Source organism: Delphinus delphis, chromosome 7 (genome assembly GCF_949987515.2).
Source record: "Delphinus delphis chromosome 7, mDelDel1.2, whole genome shotgun sequence".
Taxonomy (NCBI): domain Eukaryota; kingdom Metazoa; phylum Chordata; class Mammalia; order Artiodactyla; family Delphinidae; genus Delphinus; species Delphinus delphis.
In genome coordinates this window covers 937,216-957,805 of record NC_082689.1, presented here as the reverse complement: position 1 = coordinate 957,805, position 20,590 = coordinate 937,216, and the positions used below count along the sequence as shown (strand labels likewise).

Genomic DNA, 20,590 nt, shown 5'->3' with positions numbered 1-20,590 from the left:
TTTTACTTCCTTTCTGATCTCAGTGACTTTTATCTCATCTTCTCTTAATTCACTGGCTAAAGACCTACAGAACAAAATTGAAAAGAAGTAGTGAGAGTGGCCATCCTCCTACCAAACTCAACTACGAGGAAAGAATTCAATATTTCACCATGAAGTGTGATGTTATCTATAGGCTTTTCATAGGAGCCTCTTATCGGATTGAGGAAGCTCTCTTTTATTCCTAGCATGCTGAGATTTTTTTTTTAATTATGAATGGGTTTTGAATTCTGTTAAATGTGTTCCCTGAATGAATTAAGATGATCATGCCATCATTCTTATTCTGTTAATACAGCTAATTATATTGGTTTATTTTTTAATGTTAAAACAACCTTGCATACCTGAGATAAACAATTTCATAATGTTTTTTAAGGGTTTTGACATCCATATTCATGAGGAACATTAGTCTATGATTTTTTTTCTCATAATGTTTTTGTCAGATTTGGAATGTGGGTCATGCTGGCCTCACAAAATAAGTTGGGAGGTGTTCCCTCCTCTTCTATGTCCTGAAAGTGTTTTAAAATTTCTGTTTCTTCCTTAAATGTTGGTAGAATTCACTAGTGAAGTCATTTAAGTCTGGAGTTTTCTTTGTGAGAAAAGTTTTGATAAAAATTTAATTATTTATTAGATACAGGGCTATTCAGATTTCCTACTTGGTCTTGTGGCTGTTTCTTCTGCATTCTAATAATTTTGCCTGTTGTGTTTTTATTATCATTCAGTTCAAACTATTTTCTCATTCTCTGTGTGATTTCTTCTTTGACCCATGGATTATTTAGACATATATTACCTAATTTCCAAATGTGGGAATTTCCTAAGTATCTAATTATTATCAACATCTAATGTAATTCCAATAAGGTCAGAAAATATACTCCATATTATTTGAACAGATTTAAATGTATTGAAGCATGCTGTATGGCCCAGCATATTAGCTATTTTGTTGAACATTCCATGTTCATGTAAAAAGAATGTGTATTATGCCATTGTTGAGTGTAGTGCCTATAAATATCAGTTAAGTCAAGTTGCTTGATACTGTTGTTTAAGTCTTCTGTGTCCTTATGGGGTTTATTAGTTTGTTTGCTTTATTAGTTTGATTTTTTTTTGTCTACTTGTTCTATTGATGACATTTAAATCTCTATGATTGTGGAATTGTCTATTTCTATCTTTAGTTCTGTCTACTTTTGCTTCATATACTTTGAATTCCTATTTTTAGGAGCACACAAATTAGTATTTTATGTCTTCATGCTGAACTGACTTTTTATCTTTATAAAATGTCCCCTCTTATCTTTGGTAACATTTGTTTTCTTGATATCTAATTTTCCTGATATTGATATAGCCACACCAACTTGCTTTACTTACTGTTTCCATGTTACATCCTTTCCATACATTAACCTTCATTTCTCTATGTCTGTATATGTGAAGTGTGTCGGGTCTTGCTTCTGTATTTACTCTGACAATCTCTACCTTTCAACTGGAGTGTTTACATCGTTTACATGTAAGGTAACTGTTGATATGCTTGGTTCAAGTTCACCATCTAGGTGTTTGTTTTCTATTTATCTCATTTTTTTGTAAATTTTTACATTTTGCCTTTCCAGATTTCTTTTGGGTTATTTGCATATTTATTTAGTATTCCATTTTATGTTCTCTATTAACTTTTTAAAGCTATACTTCTTCTTGTTATTATTTTAGTGATTACTTTAAAATTATGGTATGCACAGTCTATATTAAAATAACATTATACTATTTCACAAACAATGTAAGATCGTGACAACAATATATTCCATTTATCCCTCCCATCCTTAGGGCTTGTTGCCATATATTTTATTTATACATACGTTGTTATAAACTCTGTAATACATTATTAATATTTCTGCTTCAAATGGTCACTTCAACCACACACACACACACACACACACACACACACACACACACACACACTTCAGCTATCTAGTGAAATTCTCCATCTTCTTGGATATGTTCTTGAACACATTAATTATAACATTTTTCAGGTCTTTGTCTGATAACTCCAACATCTGGACCCCCAAATTGGGTCTATTTCTATTGTCTTTTATCTCTTCGTTTTCAGTCCTTTGGCCTTATCTCCTGGTGCTTAATAATTTTTTATTGAATGACAGATTTTGAGGTTTTGTAGAGCTAATTTGAGGCTCTGGGTGATATAAACTTCTTCCAAAGGGAATTTGCTTTTCATTTTAGGATATCAGAGTCAGAGCAGATCACCTTTATCCAGTCTTGGATTTAGCTGTTTTGTAACTGGTTTCAGTCTTTTTTGAAGAGTGAGCTACCTCGGGGTGTTGACCTCATGGTATGGCTCTCCTGTGCTCCTAACTAGGGCCCCCACCCTGAACTCTGGGTGTTTGTGTCTCAATTCTGAGATTGCCAGACGTCCTGCCTGACATTCTGGATGCTCCACTGCACTTTCTGGTCCTATTCATAATAGGACAGCACATGCTCTGAGGAGAGAAGAGATACTGAGTGGTGGTCTCACTCTTCTGTTTCCCTTTCCTCCAAGATCTTGGCTCCTTCAGACCCAGCTACCTTGACAGCTCTCCGAGGCCTTATACAGATTCCTGTGATAGGTTTTGTCTAGATTTTTGTGATGTTCTTGGTGGAGGTGTTGGTCTGCTACAATCTGTTCCTCTGTCACCTTCTTTGCATTTCTGTGCCATGTCTCCTGACCCCAGAAACTTGTGACCCAACAGAGGTTACCATTTAGATTGGCAGCTGGGTCCCACCTGGGGGTGCTCAGTTCAATAATTTCTCCATCATGGTGACAGGAGTGGAGGTCCCTCTGCTGTGAAAACACACATGCACCAGGGGTCCAATATGTCTCATAGCCACCCTCCTCCTCCACTCTTTCCTCCATGCCGTTCTGCATGAAACCACTTTTTCTGAAGTCCTTCTTTTCCCTGGAGAGGCCCCTCCTCACACTTCCACTCTCTCTGCTGGACTTTCCCCTCCCCCTCCCCTAGGTCACATGCAAGAAACAGGCCCTGGAGGAGCAGCTGGCCCAGAGCCTGCAAGACCAGGAGGCCCACATGGACGCGCTCCAGAGGGCCCTGCAGGAGAAGGAGGCTTTGTCTGAAGAGCGGGCCCAGCTGCTGGCCAAGCAGCAGGCCCTGGAGAGGCAGGGCCAGCTCACAGCTGAGGAGGCAGCTGACCTCAGGTACCTGGGGTCATGTGGCCTTGACCTCAGGGAGCCTGTGGTGTGGCAGGGATGGGCAGTCACTCAGCAACTGTAAGGCAGGGCAGGTATGTCTACATGGGAGAGAGGCTGTAAGGGAGGGGCAAACACAGTGCCCGTGGGGTCAGAGAGCACCTAGAAGAGGTGAATGCAGCGAGAGCCTTCCTAGAACAGTTTTCCTGAGAGAGATGGTTGCACTGGCCCACCTCAGACCAGCAGAAGAAAAGGTGTGGAACGTCCTGCTCATGGATCTGAGCAGTTCAGGGTACACACGGCTTCAGGCAAGGCTGGATCCAGGCGCTCCTGGTGCTCTCAACAGCCTGCCTTTCCGCCATCAGCGTGGCTCAACTCTAAGGAGACTTCATTCCCGGGCAGGCTCGGGGTGAGAGCTGGCCAGATGGCCAGCAGCCACGCCCAGCTCCTCCTCCAGCAGACACAGAGTGCCCTTCTCCCCACTGCCCACAGCCGTCTTGAGCCGCTTGACATCCTTGAGGAGATCCTGGGCGTCGCAGGGCTCCGACATGCAGGCTGGGGCCCCGTGACTACCCCTGGAGCCCGGGTGGTGGCAGCCCCAGGGAACCACGAGGCTGGGGGTGGGGGTGAACCCTGAAGACCATCGGGGCCACTTCCAGGACACCTGGAACAGACACTGCAGGCGAGAACAGGGTGCCCTGCCAGCTGTTGCCTGGTGAGCTGAGCTGGCCTGTGGCCTGTAAGGACATCCATAAGCTGGTGGCTTTCTGCACCTTGTGCCCTCCTCAGGAACATCGAAGTACTTTTGTAGAAAGAGTTCCTCCCGAAATTCCAGTACTGGGGGCCATGAGGAAACTTAGAGGCCCAGGTCCTCGAACTTCTTCACAGAAGACCTCTCCTCCCAAGGAAAGCATGGCCACAAGTTGGAGCAGGAAGCCCGATGAAGTCTCCTCCTGGTGGCTGGCAGCAGAGGGTCCCAAGACCCCACTCCTGGCCCCGTCCCAGGCCCCACCAGTGCTCAGAGGACAGGGAAGGGGGCCTCTTTCCTCCCGCCAGCATTTGCCGCCCAGAGCATGGGCCCTGGTCAGGGGACCCTCCCCCAGCCTCAGGACTGGGCCCAGGGCCTCTGTGCATGGAGGCCCTGCAGCTCCCAGACGGAGTCCCACACCCACTAAACAGCACTTCGCAGGGACCAGTCTGAGCTTCTGGTGACAGGGCGGCACGGGACATGGCTTGCTTCTCCTGATGACCGAGGAGCCCAGGTTTCAAGGTCCTCCGGCCCCCCGTCCCAGGCCCTGACAAGGCTGCGGTGCCGCGGACCTCTTTTAGTTCTCAGGCTCCAGCAAGATGGACTGGGGTCCCCACCTGTATCCCACGCACCCTTGCTGGTGGTGCCGGGCCTCCTTCCAGGAAGTGAGATGCTCCCGGGCTCTGGTGGAGGGACAGACTGGACACATCCTTAGAGTGTCCGGGACCGGCACAGGTCACTCCCCTCAGAGGGGCCCGAGTGAGCACAGAAAGCTGGGGAGAGCCGTCCAGACGTGGAGAGTGGGGAACATGTGAGGTGCTTAAGAGGGTGGGGACTGGAGGGGGGACGGGATATCAGAGGACTGAGGTTCCTGGGCTCTGCAGACACCAGGGCGCCCCCGGAAGGTGCTGACAACACCCCACTCTGACACTGGCGGCAGAGGTGTGCAGGGGGCCCGAGGGAGACTGCGGCGGGGCCGGGACAGGCTGAGCAAGGTCCCCCATGGCCCGTGGCCCTCCCTGACCCACCGAGCCGTTTGGGGCTGCGCGTCGGCTGTCTGTGTCTTCATGTGGGCATCTGTGTTGAGTGTGGTGTGTCCTCGTTGGTTAGTTGGTTGGTTTTTTCACCGTACGTCACCCAGCACTGGACCGAGCACACGCTCGTTGGCTGGCTGGTGACTGATGGATTTGCTGTCAGAGACGCAGTCCGTGTCATCACCCGCCCCCGAAGCGGGTGCCGCTGTGAGTCACCTCGTGCACCCCAGGCACTTTCTGAAGGGCTGCGTCTGTGCCCAGACGCAGAGGCGGCTTCTTCACGCGGGGGAATCGTGCTGCACGAGTTCCGCTCTGAAGGCTGCTTCTCAGAGTGACTCTTTAAGAGAATGTCCTCATTGTCTTAGCAGCTAACGAGATGCCCCGTAGTTTCTGAAACATTCCAGCATTTCATGGCATCGAAGCTGAGTGTGATTGACGCCCCGTGTGGAGCTACGGGGAACGTCGCTGCGCCGCGCCATTGGTTCATGTGTATTTTCTGAAGAACCGACGCCTAGAAGTGGGATTGCTGTGGCCCAAAGACATGCACGCTTTACGTTCTGAAATTTCCCAGCCCCCCTCCCCCCAACCAGAGAAAGTCACCCTCACACCCTGCCAACACTAGATATGATCGTTATTTTAAGCTTTTGCTAATGTGACATGTAATCGATTAACCATCATAGTTGGGATTAGAACCTCCTTGAGGACCAGTGAGTTTCTTACGTTTATTCCCCATTTGTGTTTTCTTTGTGAATAACGGTCACTGTTCTCATTGCTCTGTAGGATCAGACGCCTTCTGTCATTGACTGGCAGGAGCTCCTTGTATGTGACGGACATTCACCCTTTGCATATTTAGCGCAAATATTTTCTCCAAGTCTGTCCCTTGTTTTTTTTGTTTGTTTGTTTATTTTTTGCGGTACGCGGGCCTCTCACTGTTGTGGCCTCTCCCGCTGCGGAGCACAGGCTCCGGACGCGCAGGCTCAGCGGCCATGGCTCACGGGCCCAGCCGCTCCGCGGCATGTGGGATCTTCCCGGACCGGGGCACGAACCCGTGTCCCCTGCATCGGCAGGCGGACTCCCAACCACGGCGCCACCAGGGAAGCCCTGCCCCTTGTCTTTTGACTTGGTGTGTGGAATCTTTTCCGTCTCCCTCTCCTGAAGTGCATTCAGGTCTGCTGCCTCCTTATTTTTGTCTTGTGGCTTTTATGCCTTGCTTAAGATTATAAAATACCCTTCTGGATTTTTTCTACTATTTTTACAGTTCTGAGTCGCTTAGTTGTTGTCTATTTGTATTGTTTTTGCATTTTCGCTTTTTAGTCCACCTGGAACATTGTTTATGCAGGGTCCAGTTTGTTCTTAGATTTACGATGAATGAGCTGTCCCCCGTTTGCCTTCTGATTTACCATCCCAGCCTTGACGGGCACTGTCCTAGCAAATGGGCTCCACGCTGTCCCTCGTTGGCAGGATCCTCCGCCAGTCACGCCAGTGAGTGACTCGCCTGTTGTTTGGTGACTCTCTGCAGGGCCGAGAGGGACTCCCTGGAGAACAGCCTCTTTGAGGCCCAACAGCTGGCGTCACAGCAGCAGTCACGGCAGGAGCAGCTGGAGGGAGAGGCCCAGAGCGCAAGGCTGGCCCGGCAGGCCCTGCAAGGTGCTCCGCAGACAGGCCCCCTCGGCTCCTGTCCCCAGACCAGCCCCAGACAGACCCTTTAGACGAGCTCGTCCCCTGATGCTCTGCTCCCACTCCCCAGCCCCCAAAGGGGCCCAAACGCAGCCCAGAGCTCGTGTGTCTGAGTGACTTGTGCCACTATTTTCTGTGATGGGTGGGCACTGCTGCCGGCGCTGGCCCGAGGCTCAGAACGGGCTGTGGCCACAGGGTCAGCGTGGCAGCCCCCGGCCCCACCCCCTGTGCGCCCGTCCCTGCTCAGCCCACCCTGCAGCATGCAGGCTGCCCAGCGCAGGCTGGGATCAGGACACGTGCCTGCAGTGGCACCTGGGGGGCTCTGTTCTACTGGCTTGGGCCGTATCCTCAGAGCCGGGGGCTGCCACTCCACAGGGGCTCACAGGGCCGCAGGGTGTTCCGGGGGATGAGGTAGGGGTGAGGGAGGGCCCCGCGGTGGGTGTCAGATGCGCCTGTCCCTTCACAGTGCAAATGGAGCAGCTGAAGTGCACCTGGGAGGTCCAGGAGACGAAGCTGCAGGGGGACGTGGGGCGGCTCTTGCAGCAGGTGATACAGCAGGAGCAGGACACGCAGCTGGCCCTGGAGAGCCAGGCGCTGGCCCACCTCGAGGACCTAGCCCGGCTCCAGAGGGAGAAGGTCTGCCTCCCTGGGACCAGCCCCCAGCTGCCCAGCCGCTTCCCGGGAGTCTACCATGTCCCCAGGGACGGCAGGCACTTGGGGAGGGGCCCAGGAGACCAGCCGGGCGGCAGGGGTGCCCAGGCCACGTTGAGGCTGGGCCAGAGGACCCTTGACAGTGCGCGTGGGCGGCCAGGGCCCTGTCCCTCACGGAAGAGGCACCCACGGGCGTCGGCTGACCTGGCCGCAGTCTGAGGACCCATAGCTGGACGGAGCTCTGTCCCCCTCTGAGACGTCCCGCTGGTCACAGTCCCAGAAGGCCTCGAGTGACACGTCCTTACACACTTTGCATGTCAGGGTGCCTGGTGCTCTGTGGAGGCTCAGGAAAAGTTTCTGAGCTGTGACTTGAGTGGGGGGTGGTAGCCGCTGGGGCCCAGAGAGCCCTTCGCAGCACGTGTCACTGCGTGTGAGGTGTCGGCGTGAGGCTGGCTGGACCGGACGGTCCCTGGGCACCTGTCCTGCCCTGACGTCCCACGAACCCAGTCTCACTCAGGAACACAGGCGCCTGCTGGTCTCACGAGTCCTGACCTGTGAGTCTTCATGGCCTGTCCCTTTTCCTCGGCCCAGGAGACCCCGAGTCTGTCTCTGACAGAGGAGAAGGAAGTGGCGGCATGCAGACTGGAACAGGAGGAGGAGCTGGTGGCAAAAAGTGCAGCCAAGAGGGAGCCTCTGCAGGAGGAGATTCAGAGCCTGAAGCGTGAGCGGGATGAGAGTCCCCTTCAGCTGGAACGCGAGATGCAGCAGGTGATGGGCCGACCACGAGGCAGTGGGAGCTCTCGTGTCTGATCACTTGCCTTCTCCAACCCAGCAAGAGGGCTGTGCGGGGCAACCTTTCCACGCCACTGTCATTGCAGCTTTGATCTTCCACAGCAGTCCTGGTGGACAGACATCCACCCACCTACCATCCACCCATCCACCCATTCATCCATCCACCCATCCATCCATCCATCCATCCATCCATCTATCCATCCGTCCTTCCATCCATCCACCCATCCAACCATGCACCCATCCACCTGTCCATCCATCCATCCATCCATCTACCCATCCACCCATCCATCCATCCATCCATCCGTCCATCCATCCATCCATCCAACCACGCACCCATCCAACCATCTGTCCATCCAGCCACATAGCCATTCATCCATCCACCTGTCCATCCATCCATCCATCTATCCATCCACCCATCTATCCACCAATCCACCCATCCATCTACCCATCCAACCATTCATCCATCTGCCCATTAAATTACCTGCCCATTTACACATCCATGCAATTCACTGTCCCTCCACTCCCCTGTCTATCATCCATCCGTTCACTTGAATATCCATCCTTTATTCACACACCCAGCTGTCTACCCACGTACATAGCCGTCTATTAACATACCCAATTGGCCATTCACACACGTGACCATGAATCTATCCATCAACTTGCTTAAACATCCACCCAGCTGTCCATCCACACAACTATCTTCCACTCACCTGACCATCCGTCTCTTCAGCCACTCACCCAGCCAGTCATCCATCCATTCACTTAAAGACCCTTCCCTCCATCCACACACCCAGCTGCCCACCCACATCCACTGATTGTCCACATGTCTGATGATCCCTCCATCCATCTGATCACCAGCCAGCCGGCTATCAGTGTGTCCATCCATCAGCCACCCACCCAACCCGCCTCCCATCCCACAGGCCGTTGGAATTCAGACACTGGGCAGGTAAAAGCTACCCTGTGAGTGCAGACAGTTCCGGTATCCCGCGCCACCCTGAAGCGCGCACTGTTGAGTGAAGGGGACGGACAAGTAAACACATTCCTGTGGGCTGTCGCACTGTGACAGGACGCTCAGGGGTTGGTACAGCTACAGATCGTGGGAGAAGAGTTACAGTAGCAGGAATAACCAAGGTTGTTGTCAGACTCTGCATCTCTAGTTTGACTCTCACAACGCTGAGAGGTTCACGCTCTTATCGGCCCCTTTGACTGGAGGGAAACAGAGATTCACAGACGTTGAATAACTTGCCCAGGGCGGCACGGTACACCTGCTGGGCAGTGGGGACCATGTCCTTGGCCACTCCGCTCTGCTGCTTCCTGAAAGTGAGGACAGCGTGTCGAGGGTGGGGCTTGAAGGAGGGTCGGGAGGCTGTGGTAGAGGAACAGCATCGTACGAATGTCCGGGGAGGGCAGAGCCCCGGATTCAGCTGTTCACCAGCGTGACTCACAGAACTCCAGGAAGCACCGCACTTGCCGTTAGTGCTATTGTAAAGGACACAGGCCAGGACGAGCCCAGTGCAGAGACACGGGGACGGGCTCTCTCTCCGCAGAGCCAGGGCCGGCCACCCACTGGCACATTAGGGTGTTTACCAGCCGGTAAGCTCCAGGGTTTTATTGGTGTTTCCTTGTGTGGGTGTGATGGACTAAACTCAGGGTCCAGCCCCCTCCCAGAGGCTGGGTGGTCAGGCCGGTCTCAGTGGCTCACTGCCCCAGGGTTCCGACCACCTTGTTAGCACAAGCTCAGGTGTGGCCCCAGGGTCCGCAAATAACAGACAACCCTCACCTGTGAAATTCCGGGGGTTTAGAGGCTCCCCCAGCACCCAGGGCAAAAAGCAGACACACTCTGTTACAAACCTCCTCCCAGAGACTGCCGTGCACAGGCCAGCAAGTGGGAATACACGCTCCTACGCCCGCCTCTGTAGCACAGGGATGAAGAGGACACACAATGTTCTGGACCTTTCTCTTCTCAGGATCAACAGACTTGGGGGCTTCCACACTGTGTTCAGAGCTCGCTGGTTCTTTTCCACAGCTGCATGACGCCCCGACGTGTGCAGGGATCCCCCTTCGTTCTGTTGGCCTCCCTTCGGTGGGAGTCTTGTTGTCATTATAAATAACATTATAAATACTCATCGGAGACCCCGAGCGTAGGTCATGCGTGTCTCCAGGCTGCCCTCCCCAGTGGGCCTGGCAGGGAGAGGATGTGCATTTGTGACTGACGGGCATTGCCAAATCCCTGCCACCCCACAGCCTGATGACAGAGCAGGGGTCCCTCCCACCTCGGGGCTGGTGTGTGAAACGCAGCATCTCCGGGGGCTCACGCGCACCCCTCACCCTCAGCGACGCGGAGCACGTGGGGAGGTTAGGAACGATTAGCAGTTCCTGCTCTGTGCCTGGAGCAGGTGGAGGGCTCCAGGGAGGAGGTGGCCCATGAAGCCCCCTGACCTGCGCTGGGAGAGAGCAGGTATTGGGCAGAAGCAGGTGGGAGGGGAAAGGCACCCTGGGTGGGGTAGGGGAGCTGCCTGAGCGCAGGCTGGCAGGCTGGACCCACCCCCTCAGGATGCAGCTGCCTCTGAGGGGCTCCTCCTCCCAGAGCCTGCGTCCTGGCAGGGCCGTGGCACCCAGAATTCTGCTGAGCCTCTCCTCAGAGCCCCCCAGCCCTCTCACGAGCACCCTGCCCCTGTCGCCCAGGCCCTGTCTCTGAGAGAAGCGGAGACCAGCCAGCTGAGGGAGGAGCTGTCCAGGGCCGCGTGGGAGCTGGAGCTGGTGCAGCACGAGGCCCGGGGCTGGCAGGAACGAGCCAAGGTGAGCCCGCACCCTAGCCGGAGCGAGACACCTGGCTTGGCCGCCTGCACAGCCCAGCGGGGGCGGCAGACCCCAGAGGCGCCCCCTCCCTGCCTGGTCCCAGGGATGCATCCCCTCCACCCAACCCACCCGAGCCTCCGTTTCCCCCAGGGATCTCCAGATCCCCTGCTGGGAGGGGACAGTGTCTCTGCGGGAAGCAAAGGCGATGGGGTGGGACAGGGGTGGGGGGCAGCAGGCCAGTCACCCTTGTGCCACTGGGCAGAAGCCAGAGAGGGGAGGGCCTGGCACCAGCAACAGAGGGGGCAGACCAGGCTTATGCCCGCCAGCCCCCCAGCCCCTGGCCTTCCCTGCCTGGCCTCAGCTGCCTGTGGTACAGCATAGCTGTAGGAGGTTCCGAGGGCCTCTTGAGGCTGACTTGCTGGAGAGGCCCCTCCCAAAGGAGAAGCCCAGCGGGTAGGCCAGCGTTGTAACTGAGGCAAGCGCTCACCAGAAGGACCCCATAGAGAATCCCAGCAGAGCTGGAGGGGGGCATCCGCCGAGGGGCCAGAAGAGACCCCAGCAGGTAGCCGCCCACCCTGGGCCAGTGGGCAGAGGCCCCCACGTGCATGGAGGCCACTGTGGGCAGCCAGCTGGGGTCACCTGGGGCCCCTGGCTTCTCTTCAGTAGCCCCCGTGTGGGGGCACAGGGCAGGCAACAGCAAGTAAGACTCCGGGAGCAGGGGTGGCCACACTGGGGCCCTGTGCCCCACCCCACGGGTGGGGCTGGGCACCGCTGCAGTCGCCGGCAGGGTAGCCTCGGCCTGTTTACGGAGTGGCGCCAGGCCCCGGGTGGGTGACGCAGAGGCCAGGGCCCTGCCGCCCACGGGAGGAGGGGGCCGGGGGGATGGCTCACGGTGAGGTTGGGGGACGCAGTCCCCCCGCAGGTAGCGGGGGTGGTCGAGAGCAAAGCCGGACCCTGCCCTCAGGACTCCAGCCGCACCCAGTCGGCTCAGCTGGGCCAGCGCCATGTCTCCTCTGCCCCCGCCTTTGTTCTTCCAGCCTGCCCACCTTCATTTTTCACCCCGGTCCCCGGTGTGTCCCCAGCCCCAAGGGTGCGGGGTTAGATGCGTTAATGGCTCCGTGAGTCCACGAACAAGTGAGTGGGTGGGACGCAGGCTTCAGGGCTGGGTGGCGGCCCTCTGACCCCACAAGCGGGGCCGTGCTCAGAGACCGCAAGGGGCCCTGGACGAGGGCAGGACACCCAGATGGCAGGCCTGGGGAGCCCAGGCCGTTTGCTCCGACCTAGCGGGCCGTGGCGGGAGGGGCGCTGGGCAAGGGAAGGAGTGTTGCAATTAGGGGTTGGCTGCCAGGGTGTTTCTTCACCCCCTCCTGATGCAGCGACCTGGACCCCCGGGTCACTAGCAGAGCAGTCCCGGGCCGCTCCTGGCACCCGGGAAGGTGTTGCCTAAGAGCCTCTCTCCCTGGAGCCCCCGCCCTGCTCTGTCCTACCATGGACACAGCCGCGAGGGGTGTGGGAGCCCCATGGAACTGGGACCTCCTTTCCCCGACCACCCCCTAGCTGCTCCCTCGGGCCAGGAAAGACCCCAAGGCCCGGGAGCAGAGGCCCCGGCTCGCAGAGGGGCCTCTCTGGGAGTCCTCCCTAGAGCTGGCTCTGAGCCTCCCCCTGGATGGTGGGGGGGGGGCCTGCCCGCCAGCTGGGCTCTTCCGGGAGCTCATTAAGGGTTCTTTTGCCACCCTGACTTGCAAAACGGAAATTAAAACCCACTGAGAGGGGAGGGTGGGGAGAAATGCCGGCCACGGAACAGCAGATGTGGGTGACCTACAAGCAAGGCCCCCGTCGGTGCAGGGGCTCCCGGCTTCGCCCTGCGGTTCCTGATCCCGAGGAAGCAGTCCTTCCACTCGCACCCCACCCTGGCCACACCAAGCACTCACTGCAGCCTCGCTGGGGCTGTCCCGGGGGCACAGCCAGACCTGGCCGTCCAAGGTGGCACTTCTCAGTGGAGATGGACAGCCGCACCCCACCCTGGCCACACCAAGCGCTCACTGCAGCCTCGCTGGGGCTATCCTGGGGGCACAGCCAGACCTGGCCGCCAAGGTGACACTTCTCAGTGGAGATGGACAGCAGGGGCCAGGAACAGAGGCGGCACCAGCGAGCTTCCTTCCCCGAGGGCAGAAAGCTTGGCCTGATAGAGCCCCAGCTTGCCAGATCCCTCAGACAGTGGCCTGTGAATTGGGAAGGGGCGGGGGAAGGGTGTCTCCCAGAGACCCCGTCGGGGGCAGCAGGGCACCAGGCCTCCCTGGAGCACAGAGCCAGCTCTGTCCCTCGCCCTGCGGAGGAAACTGCCCCTGGGGACCCAGACCACCCCGGGCGGTGGCGGGGGTATGTCCTGGCCAGGAAGCTAGGCTGGGTCTCGGGCTCAGGGTAGGCAGGTGGTGTCCTCATTCATGGACAGGAGGGGTTCTCGCACCGTCATGGCCAAGCCTGTGGCCCTCGGTTAGCACTAGAGGAGCGTCTTGGCGCTGCGGCCACCGGAAAGCAGAGTCAGGCCAAGCTGAGTCCCGCCCGCGTGGACATCCAAGTTCAGGGCGTAGCCGCGGGTCCCGCCCGCGTGGACATCCAAGTACGGGGCGTAGCCGCGGGTGCCGCCCGCGTGGACATCCAAGTTCGGAGCGTAGCCGCGGGTCCCGCCCGCGTGGACATCCAAGTACAGGGCGTAGCCGCGGGTCCCCCCGCGTGGACATCCAAGTTCGGGGCGTAACCGCGGGTCCGAATAGGGACGACCCCGACCCCTACCAGGCGTGTCGCAGGTACTCTCACACTTAGAGCCGGGGAGCGTCCCCCAATCCCACCCGCCTGCTTGAAAGTTCAGGGGGCAGGGTCAGCCCTTCCCATAGGAAGCTCCCCCCGACCCCGACACCGGGGCCTCTGCCCCGCCCCCCTCACCACTGGGACCCTCAGGAACCGGCACTGGCGGCACTGGCCGTGGTCATCCGGAGCCCCAGGCCCACCTCACGTGGTCCGAGCGGGCTGCCCGCCTGGCCCAGCACAGCGTGGGGCTGCCCGTGGGGGCCTGAGCCTCCCGCCAGGCACACTTGACGCTGCGGCCGGCTTGCTGCTCCCCCCAGGCCACCATCAGCGCCACGACCGCAGACCTGAAGGCCCTGCAGGCCCACTTCGAGGACGCCGTCTCGGCCCATCAGAGGGAGGCCAGGGCTCTGGGCGAGAGGCTCCGGGAGATGGCGGCCCAGCGGAGCAGCGCCAGGAGAGAGGTGAGGCAGGGTGGGAAGGGGGGCCCCTGCGAGGCAGGTGTGACCTGAGGGGTAGGAGGGGACCCGCATCCGGGACCCACCTTCCAACAAGCCATGGGGAGACCCCGGGCGAGACGCTGCTGAGCGGGTGCAGCCCGCCCGCACACAGCGTGAGGCCTGGATGCCGCCGGACCAGGCCCTGGGGGGGCGAGGCCGCCCTGGATGGGGGGAGACACGCAGAGCGAGTGGGGTGTCCCGGGGCAGCCACGCGCGGGCCCCGCCAGGGCCCAGAGGCTGGTGCGGGGCCCCCGGAGCCTTGTGAGGTGTCCCGGGGTGGGGGCCAGTCTGGGCCCGGGCGAGCGGAGCTCGGCAGGCAGGCTGGGGAGGTGTTTCTGAAGGGGATTTGACAGGACGTGGGGACGCGGGAGGGGGCGGGCAGGCGGGCACAGGGATTGGGGCTGGGGGAGGGGCCCCGGGGCCCAGCGACCTCATGCACTCCCCGGGCCGGGCGCCAAGGCTGGCAGGCGGGCGGGGGAGCGGCCAGCAGAGTGAGCAGAGGGGCCGGGCCCTCCCCCAGCCCCCCGAGCCAGGCCAGGAGAGGACGAGAGCGTGATTGAACATGACAGCCTGTTTACTTTGGCCCCCAAAGAGAAAGGTCTCCTTTCAACAGATTTCGAAGTCAGGCCCGGTCAGCGACCACACGGGGAAGCAGAATGAGATTTTAAAACTGGGGGCGGCAGGGGGAGGAGCCGGGGGGGGGCACGTTTGTGCTGGTGGGTGAAGGGAGAAAGCAATGCCTCGTGGGAAGTTCAGGTTCCCCGATCGGCCGCCCCCAGAAAGGAGAGGGGCCCCAGAATGGGGACGGGGTGGAGGCTGAGGCGGGTGAGGGGGGCAAGGGGAACAATGGCAGGGGGAGGGAGCCCAGAGGACCCTCCCAGGCGCCAGGCTGGCCCAGAGTCGCCATGGAAACCATAACACTTCCACAGCCTTTAAACTGGAGGAACAGCCAGGCCTCTCACAGCCGTGCCTGAGGTCCACGCGTGCGTGCATGCGTGTGTGCATGTGCGTGTGTGCGTGCGTGTGTGTGTGTGCATCACACGCAATACATACACCGCCTGTGCACGTGGAGACCACGCCCCCACGCACACGCGTGCACACACGTGCACTCGTGCGTGGACACGGCACTCACACGTGCAGACACATATGGCACCACATCTGTGCAACAGCAGCACGCGTGACCCCGAGAGTCCTCACACGTATGAGCACCACACGCGTGTGAACGGACATGTGGGCACGCACGTCTGCACATAGGTGTGTGCGGACGCACACACTCACGCATGCTGTGTGCATGCACACGTGTGAACACGCACACACAGGCCAGGGCCCCTCAGCAGCCCCTCCCCCGTGCAGAGCCCTCGGGTCACTTCCCTGCAGGAGATTTCAAAAGAGTCTGTTTATACAATTTCTAGTAAAGAAATAATTATTATAATCACATTAAGAGATTTGGCTGTAAAATTCCTGTAAAAGGGGTGGTTGTTCTCATGAGGCGGGGGGGCGGGGAGCAGGGGGGGCGGGGGGCTCCCTCCCCCGCGTTTGTTTTGCTTGTTTTCATCTCCTCGGCCCTGGGAAATGAAAACAGCTTCTTTTATGATGGATAGGCCCTTTTGCTGGTCCTTGACCTTCGGGTGGATTTCTGCTGAGCTCGGCGGAAAATGCTCCGCGCAGTTGTGGCTCCCACATGTGGGGGGCGGGAGGGGAGCGGAGGGGGGCCCTTCCCAAAAACAGAACAACAATAACAGCCGGCGGACGCGGGAGCCAGGCCGGCCGGGGGCCTGGACAGTGTCCCGCTGAAACAGCCAGCAAAGTGGGGCTCGCTCTGGCAAACCAGCGCCTGGACAAGGCTCCGTTTCTGTGGCTTCCCCCACCTCCTCCTCTGGGGCACGCCTTCTCCAGAGTGCGCCAGTGGTCGGTGGGGAGACCAGGGATCCCGGCCGAGCCCCAGAGCCCGCACGTCGGGCCGGGCTGCCCCTTCCCGGGGTCTGCGCTCCCTCCAGCGCCTCCCACCAGAGGGTGAGCCCTGGGGGCCCTGAGGCAGCTTAGGAACCCAGGGCGCTTAGGAACCCTGACCGCCACGGACGCTTCAGCTCGGCTCTCAGCCCCACAAAACCACGGAGCCCGCAGGCCCTGCCCGGAAGCCAGGGGGTGAGGAGGGCCCCGGAGCAGGAGATGACACAGGTCCCGGCTCCAGCGCGGTGGGAGTCCCCCTCTGGGCCCGGAGCAGGTCTGGCAGGGGACGAGGACACACCTGCAGCCTCTCCTCCTCCTCGGGTCAGCTCACAGAGGTGCGGGTGGCCTGAGGCCAGGGTCCGGGCTGCTGGGCCCTGAGGTCCCCACTGGCTCCACAGCCTTCCCACCCTGGGGCCTCGGCTGCCCTCACCCCTGAGGTTTAGGAGGCCCTCGATTCTGTGGCGGGCACCTTGAACCATGCTCCTGTGACAGCGACAGCCCAGTCCGAGCGGCCCTGCTGCGGCCAGAGGACGCTGAGGGCGCCGTCGCCCAGAGACCTGGCTTCCCCACTCCCTCCCTCACGGAGAGGGAGCCCAGGCCCGAGGCAGTGGACGTGCCCACGGCCGTGCAGGGCTCAGGAACCTGGGCTGCTGAGGCTGCTCTCCACACCAGGGTGGGCGGTGGCCTGGGGTCCACACCCTTATTGAAGGGGAGGAGCCGGCCCGAGGGACACAGGTGGGGACCGTGCAGACGTGTGGGCCGAGCTGTGTCCCACACAGGCCCTGCTGACCGGTGACCAACGTCCCCAGGGTCCAGGGAGGGAGCGCAGGGCAGCACCAGGGTCAGGAAGGGCCAGGGTGTCTCCTGCCAGGGCTCTGGGATGGGCCCCTGTGAGCCGTCCTGCAGCCTCAGCGGCGTGGGCAAAGCCAGGCTGCCTGCTTCTCCTTCGAGCACTTGACGACCCGGGGCCGGGGTGTTGGGGGGGCACTGGCGCTGCCAGAGGCCACAGCTGACCCTGGCCCGTGGCCCCCAGCTGGCCCCTAGAGACACACACTCCTCCCCAGGCCGAGAGGCTGCGGGCACAGCTGGACGAGGCCCAGGAGGGCCTGGCCGCCCTGCGCCGGGAGCTGCAGGGCAGCGAGGAGAGCCGGGAGAGGCTGCACAGGGAGGCCCTGGACGCCCGCCGGCTGCTGGAGGACGAGGCCCGAGAGAAGGACGTGCTGCGGGATTCCAACACCGAGCTGCGGGCCACCATCCGCAGAGTCGAGCAGGAGAAGGCCAGGTAGGGCGGCCGCCCCACAGAGCAGCCCTGGTCCTGTTGAGCTGGGCCAGATGATGGTGAAGTGGACACACCCAGCGGACCCAGGTGCCAGCTGCCCGTCCAAAGGGTCTACGGTGCTGGCCCGGGAGGTGGAGGCTGGGACGCCGCCAGGCCTGTCCTCGCCCTCAGGAAGTTCCGTTCAGCAGGCAAGACAGGCCCCAGGTGGCCAGGGCTGGGGAGCAGAGGGAGGCCAAGGACCTGGTCAGTGGCTCCGGGATGCCTACCAGAGGCAGGACAGCCTGGCCGGAGCTGCGGCCCTCCCCGGGGAGCAGCAGAGGTGCCGGCGGATGCTGGACACCGGGTCTCTAGGAGCGTGGCTAGAGGGAGGGGAGTGGGGAGAGGGGCTGAGACACGGCGAGGGGCCCGGCCAGCTGGGCAGTCGGACCCAGACAGAGGCGTCCCCAGACAGAGGAGGCTGGGCTTCGGCACACTCGAATCGGATGTGGGGAGTGTCTGGCTGGAGTGAGGCGGGCGGCCTGCCGGGTGGCCAGGACCGTCTCCTTGGGGGATGCCGGAGCCCCCAGGGAGCTCCCCGGCCCAAGGCTGTGACCCTCTGCTCAGCTTTCAGCGTTCCAAGGAGGAGAAGGCGCAGAAGGTGCTGGTCCTGGAGGAGGCCCGGGCAGCGGCTCAGAAGGAGGCCGGCACGCTGCGGGCCCTTCTGTGGGGGGCACAGCAGGCACGGGCAGACGCCCGCCGGCAGCTGCAGGAGCTACGCAGACAGGTGAGGGGCCGCCCTGGAGCCCACACCCCTCCAGGAGCGCCCCCCCACTCCCCAGACCTGGAGCCACAGCAGAAGGGCCCTGCTCGGACTCACGGGGTCTGGGTTTGGTCTGCCTGTGGGGCACAAGGACAAGCCCCAAACCTACTGGCTTAAAACAACCATTCGGACGCCCGTGGACTCTGAGGGCCAGGAGTGCAGCCAGGGCGCCACGCGGAGGGGACTCCGCTCCACAGAGGGACCGACGGTGGGGCTCTCCCAGCACGTCTTCTCAGGCGCCCGGTGGTGATGCTGGCTGTCGGGGGCCGGGGTGGGCAGCTCCCATGGCCCCGAGTGGCCTGGCTTCTTCCCATCACGGCCGCCTCAGGGCTCAGGGTGAACAGATGGGTACTGCTTCATCCTTTAGCCTTGGCGTCCGAGGTCAGGGCCACTTAACACTGACCACCTTGGTCTCAAGCCCACCCAGGAGGGCCCTAGACTGCCTTCAAAGTGTGCACGCCCAGTTTTGCCAGACTTCTGCAGACAAAGTGGTTGGTGAACTGTCTACTGTAGGGACGGGCACAGGCACCCTTCCTCACTCGAGTGGCCTCTGCACCCGCATTTTTCACATCTCTGGGCTCCACAGAGTGTCCTGGCTCCAGAGGCGAGACACCAGGAGAGGGTGTGGAGTGGCAGAGAGAGTCAGCTCCAAGGGCCTGGTCTTGCGGGGGACACGGCACAGACCCCAGGCTGGAACTGGACGTGGCCTTAGCCTCCCTGAGTGCAGTCTGCTGCCCGGGAGGGAGGCTCTCTCCCGGGCCATGTGAGCAGAGGCAGGGGTCAGGGAGGCCTGGCACAGAGGCCCAGGCGACCCCATCAGTGTCGACCCCACACACCCAGGTAATGTCACTGGAGGCCGAGAACCAGAGGAAGAGCCAGGAGCTGCGCCGGATGCAGGTCCGGGGCGCACAGGGTGCGCAGCAGGGGACGCCGGAGCTGCAGAGGCTGGCGGCCGAGGCACAGGCAGCCAGAGAAGGCTCACAGAGGGAGGTAGGAGCCCAGCAGCGCCCAGGGCTTCCCGTCTGGCAGGCGCGGGGCCCCAAGCTGGGGGACTGGCTGTCTCCACCCCAGCCTGGGCACTTCCTGAGGGGCTGTGGCGTCTCCGTTCACCCCCCATTCACTCATGAGTATTCAACGGGCACCTTGCCCGAGTCCATGGAGGGACCATCCCAGGGCATGGGGGCACGAGTCAGGCCACGAGCAGGGTCTGCCTGGGGCTTGCCCCACGCAGGCCAAGGAGGGCAAGCCTGGGGCCATCGCCCCGTCTGGCCAGGGTTGTGAGGCTGCCAGTGGGCTCTGCCGCCTGCCAGGACCTGCTCCATGGTTCTGGGGTGTCCCTCCCCACCTGGGCTCGGTGTCCCCATAGTCAGACAGGGGTGGGAAGCAGGTCCAGGGCCCCCTAGCTGCGACATGCCGAGCAGGGGCTAAGGCCAAGCGGGCTGGGGAGTCTTCAGAGAGCAGGTGGGTCTGGAGCCCCGAGTCCCTCCCCCAGGTCCTGAGGCTGCAGCAGACGCTGGTGGAGGCGGAAGCCAGGGCCGCAGCCCGGGAGAAGCAGCTGGAGGAGCGCCTCTGCGAGAGCCGGGGCACCGAGCGGGCCCTCCAGGCCGAGCTGCACCGCGTCACCAAAGAGCTGCAGCAGGCCAGCGGCACGGCCGATGGCCTCCAGGCTCGCCTGGACGGGGCCTGCCAGCGGCTCGGCGGCCTGCAGCAGGAGGTGGCCCAGGCCAAGGGCGCCAGGTGGGAGGCGGAGGCCCAGCTGGGCCGGCTGTGGTCCACGCTCCGCCTGGGCCTGGGGCTCCGGGGACAGAGCCCCGTGGCCTCCCCCAAGCGGCCCGGCTCCCCCGCCAAAGGTCAGTGTCGTCTGTGGCTTCAGGCAGGCTCCTGTCCCAGCTGTGTCACCCTCCTGGGGCATCACCCCCGCCCCCCAGGGCCCATGACCCTCGGGTTAGGGTTAGGGTTAGGAATCCAAAGGAGGGATGTCTGGGAGCAGAGCCAGCAGGAGAGAAGCGGGGGCCTGAGCCCTGTGCCTCTCCCCAGGCTCCCCATGGCCGGGGATGGCAGAGAGAAAGGGGGACGGGGCACCTGCGTGTCTGTCACCGCATCCCCACCACGCTCTCTCAGTCGTCACTGTCCTGCAGGCTCAGAGGGCACCCAGGGTTCCCCTGGGCGGCAGAGTGCCAGCACCCCCGGCCGGTCCCGCTCGCCGCTCCGATGGCCCTCGCCTGCCCCGGGAGACTGCAGCACAGAGGGGGCCGTGGCCTCGGTGAGGGACGCCCTGAGGGACTTGGCGCAGAAGCTGAGGGATGCCCGGCGGGAGCGGGAATGGGGGCGGGGAGGGGCTGCTCGCT

General features: G+C 60.3%; 1 protein-coding gene across 1 annotated transcript in view; it reads left to right on the top strand.

Moving 5' to 3' along the window:
* The window catches only part of CROCC2 (ciliary rootlet coiled-coil, rootletin family member 2), a 72,166-nt gene that overhangs the window by 29,885 nt on the left and 21,691 nt on the right, over window positions 1–20,590 (top strand). Inside the window, exons 15-25 of the mRNA XM_069540876.1 lie at window positions 3,024–3,217; window positions 6,510–6,637; window positions 7,134–7,303; window positions 7,910–8,086; window positions 10,796–10,909; window positions 14,035–14,178; window positions 17,229–17,446; window positions 18,047–18,206; window positions 19,083–19,232; window positions 19,735–20,092; window positions 20,381–20,583. Of these exons, the coding sequence (XP_069396977.1) occupies window positions 3,024–3,217; window positions 6,510–6,637; window positions 7,134–7,303; window positions 7,910–8,086; window positions 10,796–10,909; window positions 14,035–14,178; window positions 17,229–17,446; window positions 18,047–18,206; window positions 19,083–19,232; window positions 19,735–20,092; window positions 20,381–20,583 (2,016 nt within the window). The remainder of the gene's footprint in view (window positions 1–3,023; window positions 3,218–6,509; window positions 6,638–7,133; window positions 7,304–7,909; window positions 8,087–10,795; window positions 10,910–14,034; window positions 14,179–17,228; window positions 17,447–18,046; window positions 18,207–19,082; window positions 19,233–19,734; window positions 20,093–20,380; window positions 20,584–20,590) is intronic.